Source organism: Marmota monax, unplaced genomic scaffold (genome assembly GCF_021218885.2).
Source record: "Marmota monax isolate L192 unplaced genomic scaffold, Marmota_monax_Labrador192_F-V1.1 WCK01_AAM20220418_F8-fsc01333, whole genome shotgun sequence".
Taxonomy (NCBI): Eukaryota; Metazoa; Chordata; class Mammalia; order Rodentia; family Sciuridae; genus Marmota; species Marmota monax.
Genome location: NW_026694585.1, coordinates 37619 through 50369, shown reverse-complemented (window position 1 = coordinate 50369; position 12751 = coordinate 37619). Strand labels below are relative to the sequence as shown.

At 37.0% G+C, this 12751-nt stretch overlaps 1 protein-coding gene across 1 annotated transcript in view; it reads right to left on the bottom strand.

Moving 5' to 3' along the window:
• LOC124077206 (contactin-associated protein-like 3) overlaps nt 1–12751 on the bottom strand; it is a 60413-nt gene that overhangs the window by 16131 nt on the left and 31531 nt on the right. Inside the window, 1 exon segment of the mRNA XM_046421454.2 lies at nt 5412–5416. Coding sequence (XP_046277410.1) covers nt 5412–5416 — 5 coding nt within the window.

Here is a 12751-nt window from a genome sequence, read left to right as displayed (position 1 = left end):
ACTTCATGGTGACTGTAAATTGGTAGGGTGTAGCTGGAGGACATGGTTCCAGGGGGCGTGCTTATTTTTTCCAGGGGGCATGCATATTTTGTCTGTGGTGAAGGCAGTTTCTCTCTGCTTCCAGGTGGCATGTCCCCAGCTGCTTCCCTCCAGCCCAGACCTAGTGAGCTAGTCATCAATGGTCTGAAACCAAAATAAAATTTTCCTCCTCTGAAATAGTTCTTGTCAGGTCTTTTGGTAACAACAGTGAAAAAGCTGATTAAAACAATGACAAAGATCTTATAACAATGATGAGCAAGGGCATCTCTTTGAAATCCAAATCAAAGCAAGAAGAGTCCACAGCATATCCTTCAGCCCATACGCAGACAGCAAGCACTTGAGTATTTTCTCACCCTCTATTCAGTTTCCCTCAAACAGTCTCAGGTTTTTAGATTTGCATACTGCAAGATAAGCAATGAAAAAGAGGGAAGTAAAAGAAAAGGAAAGAGGATGCAGTACCTGTAAAGAGCTTTTGTAATAGGTGACTCTTTGAGAAAGTGGACACTGCACAATACAGCCCAGTCCTCCACCCATAGTGCCTTTTCAGGACTGAGGTGGGCCCTCCCCAGGGTCTTAAGGGATCCTACAAGCTTCCAGTGACAGCCCTCTTAGGGGCTACCCAGCATCCAATGATGCAGTGGAGAGATACGGTGCCTGAACTCCTTGGCTCATCTGGGACAGCCCCAAGGAGCATTGCTGCTGAGTCTCCCTGAAGTCTTCTGAGTGTTCTGTTGTAACAGCATTACTGCAGCTCAGCTTTGTCCCTCATCCACCTCCAGTGGCTCTCTCAACTTTCCAAAGGTTGTTCCAAATTAATTCTCCCCACTAAGCCACCTGTGTAAGAATCTCCCACAGAGTCAACTTTCTGGGGAGCCCAATCTAGAACAAAGAAAAATAAAATTTCAAAGCATTTATTGAATCCAATACTTAATTTTCATATGCAAATGTGAAAATTACACAGCATTTAAAAAAGACTGCTGTAAACCCTAAAAATTATAAATTTTATGAGAAGTATAATTGAAAACAGTAATAAAATAGTGGAGAACATTTATTTATTCTTTGCTTTAAAAAATTATTTTTCATTTTTATTATTTCCAGAACTGTTTTTAAACTTTGTAGATATGTTAATATTAATTAATTATCATCTTTTTTTGCTACATGTTTTCCAATGATTTAAATATTAAAGAGTTCTAATGCTGATATTTATAACCTGATTTTTAAGACTAGTTTACTTTTTCAATTGAAAAATTTGTTATTTGACAGGTAACTTGTGAATTAATGTAAGGAAATGACAGGGCTGGGTGTTGCAGAGTACTTGCCTAGCACATGTGAGGCACTGGGTTAGATCCTCAGCACCACATAAAAGTAAATAAGTACAATAAAGATAATGTATCCATCTACAACTAAAAATATATTTTAAAAAGAAATGACAATAACCTGCATATACAATAATTCAAAATATTTTCACTAAGCACCAAATAGAACAGTTTCCAATCTTTTTACCAAAATCTCCTTTATCATTCAAAGACTGCCCCAAACTTAGATTTTTAATCAAGAAATTTAAAGCTGCCAATCAGAGCTTCCAATTAGCATAAGATGACCAGGTTAAATCCTTATAATGTGAGTAAAAATAACTTGAAAGCTTTAACCTTTACTTTTTTGGGGGGTGGGGGTACCTGGAATTGAACCCAGGAGCACTTAACCACTATGCCACATCCCCAGCCCTTTTTCTATACTTTTTATTTAGAGATAGGGTCTCACTGAGTTGCTTAAGGCTTTGCTAAATTGCTGAGGCTGGCTTTAAAATTGTGATCCTCCTGCCTCAGCCTCTGGAGCCACTGGGATTACAGGCATGCACCACCGCACCCCACTGTAACCTACATTCACCCCACTTTAACCTATAAGTTCTAACTGAGGGAATCAACTGGTCTTAGGAAGGAAATTATAGGTTATAGGTCCACATGCCAAATGTCATCCACAAAGCACTAGAACAAAATGAGTAAAAAGTATCATACTTGAAGTGAGAACAAAGTATCATATAAAATATATGGTCTTATATCTTCAAGGGAATAATTCCCAATTTCTAGGGGCATACAATGTAGCAAGGGGTACAGAATTAGATAGGAAACACTAACACATAAAGAAGAAAAAAGGAAGGACAATGGGAGGAATAAAAAGTCCTGTGCCCTGGGATGAAATGGGAAGGGTATTTGGAGCCTTCATGAATCAGATGGCATCCAGGCCAGACCAGGAACATGAGTGGATGTCTGTGCATGTTGGGGAAGAATCTTCAAGGCTGGAGAGAACAAAATGAACCAAGCCACTGACCCACAGACCTACTATTCAAAAGAAAGCAGAGTCTTTGTACTGGGTAAAGGGATGCAGTCTAATAAGAGATGTATAAAACAGAGAAAGGAACACTTCCTTCAATGAAAGGGCAAAGTACCTTCCCCAGTGGAGACACTCCGTGCACTCTGTGGAGGTCACATAGCTGAGGATCACTATGCAGGTCACCAGGAATCCCAAGGCTCTAGATACCTGGCATCAAATCCATGGGCAAGAATATTCCTTCCATGTAAACTGTCTCTTCTCCAAAAATTAAAACAACAACACAAGCAAACAAAACAAAACTCAAAAGTATAGGAATCAGAGTGAGCTTTGACCCCTGGTGCTTCACTGGTGTCCCAGCTGTCACACTAGGGAGACAGGGTCTGCTTTGTTATTCACACTGGTTCATTACTAAAAGGCATCCAGCATATCATGTCCTAATACAGCTCCCCTCAAAAGCAGTAAACACCACACAAAACATAAATTTACTAAAATAAAAAGAAGCATCAAATTAAGGATCTACTATAACATGACGACACTAACTTAGCATATTTTAACCCTTTTGTGACCCATTTACAGAATATGTGCACCATATAATGTGCACTCTATAATGCTCTGGAATCCTTACAAATATTACATTAGATTGCTGTTTTAGTCAGCTTTTCAACTGCTGTGACTAAATGATCCAGCCAGAACAAGTGTAGAGGAGAAAAAGTTTATTTGAGGGCTCACAGTTTCAGAGGCTTTAGTCCATAGAAGGCTGGCTCCATTCCTTGGGGCTTAAGTTAAGACATCATGGTGGAAAAGTGTGACAGAGGGAAGTGGCTCACATGATGATTACAAAGTAAAAAAAGAATGACTCCACTGGCCAGATACAAATATATACTCCCAACCATGCCCCAATTCTCACCTCCTCCAGTCACACCCTAACATTTCAGTTACCATTCAATTAATCCCTAACAGGGGATTAATTTACTGATTGGGTTAAGACCCTTACAACCCAATCATTTCTCCTCTGAACTTTCTTGCATTGTCTTACACATGAGCTTTTGGGGGAACAACACATCTAAACCATAATAACTGTTATTCTTGATACAAAGTCTTGAAACAGCAAATTTACATATTATTCTATCAAAAAAGGCCTACAATCAAACTCCTCCCCTGATTCTCAGACTACTTTGATATTTTTCCCCTCTGAACATAACCAACTAAAAGCTGGAGACAAAAAGATTAAGACACATAATAATGGAAACTTTTTATGAAACAAGCAAGAAGCCTTAAGAAACTATGTCGGGCTGGGGATGTGGCTCAAGCGGTAGCACACTCGCCTGGCATGCGTGCTGCCCGGGTTCGATCCTCAGCACCACATACAAAGATGTTATGTCCGCCGAAAAACTAAAAAATACTATGTCATCACACTAATATGCTGGCAGCTGGAAGTTTGCTGGGGCCCCACAGCAAACTTCCAGTTGCCAGCACTAATACTCTAAACTTTGCTACAAACCCTCATTTGGTGTTATGGAGTGAACTGACCAATATAATCAATAAGTCATAGATATAGGTTACAGGTATAAGGCAAGATAGAATAGATAATCAATAAGTAACAGACATAAAGACTACAGGAATAAGGTAAGATAACATAGATAAGCAATAGTAAGACATAAATTCATCAGGAATAAGCCTAAGTAATAGTAGAAAAATCATGTAACTATAAAACATAGGATTTATGTCAGAGGATAAGTCAGTATAGTTATAAATAAACATAAGCAAGTAGGTTAATATAGATAAGGTTAGATTAACATAGCAACTTGATCTTATAGCCTTGCATAGGATAAAAGACATAGGGTTTATAGATATTAGTAAAATGACAGGTGAAAATGTGTGTGTGGGCCATAAGATAACTATAGTTTTAAGTAGGCATCAAATAAGTTAGTAGTACTGTGTAAAACAATTGCTCTAGTAGAGACTCATTAGTCACTTGCAATAATTCCCGCCTTACTGGGATTCTGGGAATAGGGTCACTGTAGTCATTTGAGTAAAAAAAAAAAAAAAAAAAAAGTGACTATAGAAATTCCATCTTAGTTTCTTTGTTACTGTTCCTATGAAGAGAGAACTGCATGAACCCATTTTTAGGAAATAGAAACTAAAGCTGTTTTCTTATTTAAAAATTTATTTTTCTGTACCTTGTACCCCACAAATTGTACCCTACTCAGGATGCAGTGGTGGTCATGGTGAGCTACATCCTTGGTTTGAATGCCCTTGTGGGTCTACATGACTTTGAGATTGTCACCCCACCAACCCCTGCCCAAATTCAGGATGTGACTGTCTAGCACCTGCTTGAACCCAGGACTGTGGGCAACTGAACTGCAAAGCTAATGCTTTTTGTTAAGATTCTTTTTACCGTTTGCTTGCTGACTGGAAAATTCCAGTACTGCTTGGAGCCCAAAGGCCCACTTATTAATATTTTAATTTCTGCATTTGGCTAGCTTACATGATGATAAGCAAGCCACTGAGTTATGGTTTTTGTGTTTATATTCTCCTTGGATAGATCAGGAAGCTGCTTTCCTCTCACAGAGCTTGAGTCTCTACTGTGCATGACAGTCCCTGGTCAGGTAAATAAGGCTCTCTTTTGATTTGAAATTCAAACTTAGAGTGCTTTCTGGAGTGGCTCCCCATAATATTTGTTCACAAAGTTATAGGCGTTTTATAAAGTACTCAAGTAATTAACAGTTCATAAAAATAGGGGGAAATTTTTAGGTGGAAACAAAACTGACACCAACTCATTCTTTGGCAGTCTTCTAAAATGCCATGTCCACACAGAGGAACATTTGCTCACACAGAGAGACATCCGCACAGGGTGCCTTGGGTACCTGGAGCACAGACATACTGCCAGACACCTGCTCTAGGTAGACCAAGGAGCCAAGAGGGGGCTTTTTGTGTCACACATAGATGTCCTCCAGCACCTGCTATAGTCCGTGCCTTAGCTCTGTGAAGGGCTTCTGCACTGTGTCTTTCAGCTGCATTTCATTCTTTAGTTTTGAGACATCCTCTGTGATTACTTGCTCTAGTTTCTAGAAAATACAAAACTGCAATCTTTTATGTGGGGAAAAAAACATCCTGTCTGTCTCAGGATATCCAGAAATTTATGGATACACTAGACAACACCAGTTCAAGTTGCTTCCTGATGGTGCCACTGACAGAATCCTGACTCACAAGAGAAATAAAGCAAGCCTTGAATGATGACTCCAACTCATCCACCAAGAATTGTTAGAGTTTTTCAGAGTGCCAGGCGCTGCCTGAAGAAGCCAGGTCTGGCCTAGGAGTCCCCATGGGAGTGACCCGGTCCCCAGTGGGTACCCTGAGAACACATTGCCCAGCAGAGCCACCCTGTCTGCAATCACTATTTGATCTTTAAAATCAAATTGGGCAAATAATTTTATGAAGTAAAGATTTTAACCACTATACACAGGTATTTTTTCTTTCGTTTCTATTTGTTCTTTTGTCTTCAGATCACTGATGCATTTTCAAAGAACAGGATATTAAAATTCAGCCTCTTCTTATTCCAGCACAATATGTGCTGGCTTTCTACCTAAGGATTTTCATAAAATGCACATAGTTGATTTTCACTTTTCTCACAGTGGCTGAGACTTTCAAAAATGCTGTGCATCTTGACAAATATAATTGAAAACAAGCCAAGACCTGAATCTGGTTTAAAACAATTGACAGGCAACATGTAATCTTAAATTAACCTCAAAAAAACTTTGATATTTCAAATTTAATGTTACATCAAAAATATTCATTAAACTCCAGAGCCTTACTTTATGCTTATTTTATGTGTCAATGCATTTATTTTATTTTTTATTTTTTTCAATGCATTTATTTTAATTTGTAAAAGAATTTCTGAAGGGTTGGATGCATTTGGAAGAAACTTGATATATCAGTATAGAGGTGTCTTCTACTTAGAGTAACTTATTAGGAGCATTAGGAGAAGTAATAGAAACATTTCTTTATTGCTTATTTTTAGTTATACAGATAGTAGAATTAATTTTGATATAAATATACAAGCATGGAATATATCTTATTCTAATTAGTTCCCCATTCTTATGGATGTACATGATGCTGGGATTGACTATGGTTATTAATGTAAAGACAAAGGAAAAATATTTTGGATTCTTTCCACTGTCTGTCCTTTTCTTATCCCTATCCCCTTTCCTTCATTCTCCTTTGAATTTCTATTTTTCCCCTCTCCCCTTATTTGAGTTAGCTTCCACATATCAGAGAAAACATCTGACATTTAGCTTCTTGGAACAGGCTTATTTCACATAGCATGATAGTTTCCAGATCTATTCACTTCCTTGCTAATGTCATAAAGTCATTCTTCTTTATGGATGAGTAATACTCCATTGTATATATACCAGTGGAGTATATATATGCCTAGGTTGGTTCCACAGCTTAACTATTGTGAATTGAGCTGCTATAAACATTGATGTATCTGTGTCACTGTAGTATGATGATTTAACTGGGGTCAAATGGTGGTTCCATTCCAAGTTTTTTGAGTAATCTCCATACTACTTTCCAGAGTGGTTGCACCAATTTGCAGTGCCACCAGCAAGCAATTTATGAGTATACTGTTTCCCCCATCCTTGCCAACTTTTATTGTTATTTGTAATCTTGATGACTGACATTTTGACTCGAGTGAGATTATGTCAGTAATTTTAATATGTATTTATCTAATTGCTAGAGATATTGGACAGTTTTTCATATATTTGTTAGCCATTTGGACCTCTTTTGAGAAGTGTCAGTTCAGTTCATTTGCCCATTTATTTATTAGGTTATTCGTGTGGTTACTTGTTTGTTTTTGGAGCTAAGTTTTTTGAATTATTTATATATCCTGGAGATTAACTCTAAGATGCAAGTAGCAAAGATTTTCTCCCATTCTGTAGGTTCTCTCCTCACATTCTTGATTGTTTCTTTTGCTGTGAAGAAGCTTTTTAATATAATTCCATCCCATTTGTTGATTCTTGATTTTACTTCTTGTACTTTTAGGAATCTTGTTGAGGAAGTCACTTCCTAAGATGACATGATGGAGAATTTTTCTTTTTCTACTTTTTCTTCTAAAAGGCACAAGGTCTATGGTATAATGCCTAGGTCCTTGATCCACTTTGAGTTTTGTGTATGGTGAGAGATAGGGACCTAATTTCATTTTGTTACATATGGATTTCCAGTTTTCCCAACACCATTTGTTGAAGAGGCTATCTTTTCTCCAGTTTATGTTTATGGAGTCCTTGTGTAGTATGAGATAACTGTATTTATGTGGGTTTGTCTCTGTATCTTCTATTCTGTACCATTGATGTTTATATCTCTTTTGGTGCCAATACCATGTCATTTTTGTTACTGTAGCTCTGAAGTATAATTTAAGGTCTGATATTGTGGTGCCTCCTGCCTTACTTTTCTTACTGAGGATTGTTTTGGCTATTCTGGGACTCTTATTTTTTTCAGATGAATTTCATGACTGCTTTTTCTATTTCTATGAAGAACATCTTTGGAATTTTGATGGGAACTTCATAGGCAATGGCAATATTAAGTCAAATATTTTTGCATAATCACTAACATTATTCAGCATTAAAAGAGAATAAAATCATGGCTTTTGCAGGTAAATGGATGAAGCTGGAGAATATGATGCTAAGTGAAATTAGCCAATCTCCCAAAACCAAATGCTGAATGATTCCTCTGATTTAAGGATGCTGATCCATAATATGCTCTGGGGGTGGGGGAGGAGATGGATGGGAGGATTAAATAAACTCTAAATAGGGAAAAGGGGAAAAGGGAAGGGAGGGAGCATGGGGGTAAGAAAGGCGGTGGAATGTGATGGTGATCGTTACCCTAAGTACATGTAAGAAGACAAGAAGAATGTGACTCTACTTTGTGTACAACAAGAGATATGAAAAATTGTGCTTTATATGTGTAATATGAATTGTAATGTATTATGTTGACATATATAACAAATCAAAATAATAAAAAAGAATCACTAGTATTTCTTTTCTGCTTATTTCCCTTTTATCTAGATCATAGACTTCAAACTATTCCAAAATATAATGTGGTATATTTTTCTTTTAGGAATAAAATTAAGCCACGTCCAATAATTACAGTAAACATTTCTTAATGTAGAATTTTAAAGAAGAAGAAGGTCAAGCCACTAGGTACATGGCTCACTAGTCACAACAGAGAGAGAAATAGAAAAGGAAGGGAAATTGAGATTCAAAGCCAGCAAAAGCCAGGAATGTTCCATTTCTTCATGCAGAAGGTTTCTCCCAAGCCCATACAAAAGGTAAAATGGTGGAGGTTTCTTCATTAGGGACCTCATTTGAGATTAAAGGTGTAAATAGGGAAGTGGATGCTTACTGTACAAATAATAAAATGTATCTTTCACTATTGAGGAGCGTCATCATGATTAAGTTCCTGTGAGGAACACAAGAGGACCTGATACTTTATGCCACTGTACCAGAAAGAGGTCAGCAGAGTGAGACTTTGTTACAGAGTGGTCCCCTCATGTTTCACATATGGTGGGTTTGGCACCTTTGAACATAATTTACTATTCCCAACTCTGTGGTAAAAAATCTGTTAGTTAATAGTACAAAGATCCTGTAGCAGGGAATTTTTAACTTTTAGTCACCCTCAATAGCAGGCACCAAAAGTACAATATGCTATGGAGAAACAGCTATTTGAAGAACACTTCACACACACACACACACACACACACACACACACACACACACACATCCTTAGGCTGAGAAAAAGATAATTAAATCAGAGTTCTAATGTGAGAAATAAAAAATACTGCTATTTGTTATGGTTTTGATATGAGGTGGCCCCAAACACTCATGTGTGAGACAATATAAGAATGTTCATAAGTGAAATGATAGAGAGTTACAATCTAATTAATGGATTCATCCACGAATATGGACCAACTAGGTGGTAACCGTAGGCAGGTAGGATGTTGGTTAGAGGAAGTAGGTCACCGGGGGCATGACTTTGGGGTTTATATTTTGTCCCTAGTAAGTACAGCTCTCTGTTTCCTGACTACTGTGAGCTGCTTTCCTCTGTCATGGATTTCTACTATGAGGTTCTGCCTCAACTTGGGTCCAGAGGTATGGAGTCAGTTGACCATGACTGAACCTCTGAAACCACGAGCCAGAATAAAACTTTTTCCTCCTTTAAGTTATTCTGGCAAGATCTTTTAGTCACAGCAACACAAAGTTGACTAAAACACTGTTGAGTAGGTGAATCTCTCTCACAAGAAGAAAGATGCATACTGAGACATCCAGACCAAAATATAGCAGATAACATAGCAAATAATTCCATGCCACCAGAAGGTCTTGGTTTATGTTGCTGTCCTTTCATAATTACTCATATCATCCCTCTCATTCTCTAAAGTGTCCTGGTTTGGACAATAAATTTATTGTCACCCTAACTATAATAGCAAGGCACACATATACGCTTTTAGGGTGAAGTACTATCATAAAATTTGGTTGACTATAGCTATAACATAATTTGGAATAAGGGGTTAAGCTTACATTAGGAAATAAAGGGGAAGAGAACTGGTTGTAGAGTGTCTCAGATCACAGGATATTGATTTCTTTGAAGAATCAATGTCATTAACTGACTTCCACTTAGTGGACCCAGGAACACTTTATTAGCCCAGTTGTTGTGACAGTGTGTGAACTGGGTGAAGTAAATTTCCTTGTTCAGTGTCAAACATATTCTGGCACCAATGGACACTAATTAAAAGAGAATTAAATGAACAGAAACACTGACACCAACTACTCTTGTGATTGCCTAAAATAACCCTAATTCTGGGGTTGTCAGGGTGGAGTTCCTCTCAAGATGAAGCTGAGTGGCCCCAGAACAAACCTGGAACACCCATGCATTAAAGTTCTGAGTATAATATATCTACTAAAAGCCAGAACTCCATGTCTATTCATCCTATATTTTCTCTACTGGGTTTCCTGGTTGTACAAATAATAGATACCTTTTTAATCTAAAAAAAATGAGCAAACTGATATGTTTGAGTATTTATTTGCATGTGTGTTTTTACCTGATGAAAGCAGTACTTCAGTTTGTTAAATATTATATATTCTTTCTTCAGAAAAAAAAGATACATTTACATTGGCATAATATCTATAGAGGACTAAGTCTGAATTAGTGTCTAAAATTGTACTGTGGGGATTAGCTGGTTATTTATAGCCATGCATATAGAGGTCACTCTATATTTATACATTTCTTAGGAATAAAGTGCTGGGATCGCAAATTCTGAAAATATTTTTGCAACTAAGTGCCAATTTGCAATTATAACAGAAAAACTGTTAAGTCATAATGAAGAAAAGTTATCAAGCTCCCCTCCCTGTTAGGATGTTTATAATCTGTAATTTCGCTCATCTTGGGGAAATAGTTTCTCATTGGAAACTATATTAGCAAGAAACTTTTTGTGTCTAACAATAAAATTTTATGAAAATGCACAAAAAAGGACTGTTTTAACTCCAGATCTCTAGGGTCCTGTCGAATATATTGGAGGAACCAAAAGCTAGGTCTGTGTGCATGACTTATGTGAGTTCTAATGAATGCAACTTAACAACCAGTACATGTCACTTAAACTGCAGTATGTCACTTCTGCTTCACTGAACTAACTCTACATTTGAGCACCATAATATGGTACATAAAGAAAATTTTAAAAATCACTGGTAAGATGATTCTTAGCAACTGTACAAGAATTATTAATAATTTTTTTTAAAAAATAGTAAATATGGGCACAATCAAAACATGTATCAATAGTAAAAAGAGACAGTGGAATAGATAACTAAACTATGATAAAATATTCATTGAAAACCATGCAGCAGTAAAAATTCATTAAGTTTGCCAATTCACATATACATGGCTGGATCTCAGAAAGTAATGAAGAAGAATAAAAGGAAGTCATGGAAGAATGCACAGTCTTACCCTATGTATTAAATTAAAAGTGGGCCAGCACAAAATAAAATACTACTTAAAATTACTTACATAGATGATAAACCTACGAAGTGCAAGATAATAACTCCCTGGGAGATGAGTTTGAAGGAAGTAAGAGAAGCTTCAAAAATACTATAATGTTGCATTCTATAGGCTTTTAAGAAATATTAGTAATGCTGTATAAATGTGTGAATGTGGTCTATTTCCCAGTAACAATTCATATCACATCAGTGTGTAAATATTTATGGAAAGTACTTATGCTCATGGCTCTGTGCATTGCATATTCTGAATATGTGTTAAAATATGAAAGATGATTCTGTGATCTGAAAGCATTTTTCTCCAGTGTACTTTATTTTGTATCATTAAACAATACAGCCAGGATTTTGTTTCCTATCCCTTTTAGTGCTTCAGAATCTTTTACCCTTTGAATTATAGTTCTTGTATAAATTCTCATTTTGGTATTGAAGGAATTTGTTTCTCTGCAGAGCTATAAAATCTTTCATAAATAGCAAACATCTTGTAAAACCCTCTCAGGATCAGAAATGTACCATATTTAGCAAACAAGAAAAGTACACAGTCCAATGTTTAAGGGTGTTGACACTATTTTACCTCTTGCAGTCATGGTTGCTCTAGGAAACTTGAAAGATTAAACAACTGGATTCATGGTTTGTATTTCCATTGTCAATTCTTAGAGAGGGTTTTATATTTTCTTTTTGGGCTGGAAAGCTATCTCCATCATGATTCCAATCTTATTTTAGAAAGGAACAACTATAAAATGCAAAACAGGAATAATATCAAGAAAGGCATTAAGCCAAGGTTAGAAATAACTCTTACTATTGACAGGTCCAAGCATCTAGTGGCAAAAATTTTTCACTTGACTACCCCAGGGATAGAGATTCATTACCCTCAGAGGCACTCTCTTGCTGGCTGAAGGGATCCTGGATGAACTAAATCGAAGACCCATTCAGCAAGCAAATGCTCCATTTACTGGAGCCCAGAGGATATGTCCTGGTGTTGTCTTGGTAAAATGCATTGCTAAACAAGAGTAGAAAAATTAATAGACAATATCTTGCTCTATTGTACGTAATAGTGCCCTTCCATATAGATGGCTTCTTAAACTCTAAAGTACTGAAGACCACCTGGGATCTTGGTCACATGCAGATCATGATGCAGAAGGTGAGGGGCAATGAGTCAGCATTTCCAGCAAGCTTTCAGGTGTTGCTGAAGAAACATTCCAGGGAGAGGAGGAGCCAGCAGTCAGAATAAAGCAACTATGCAGTAATAATGTTGACAAATGAAATCAAAACGAAAGGTTGTAACAGCCTTTGGGGATTAGGGAAATTCCTTGTGATAAGGGTTAGAAATAGACAACAAGGATGCT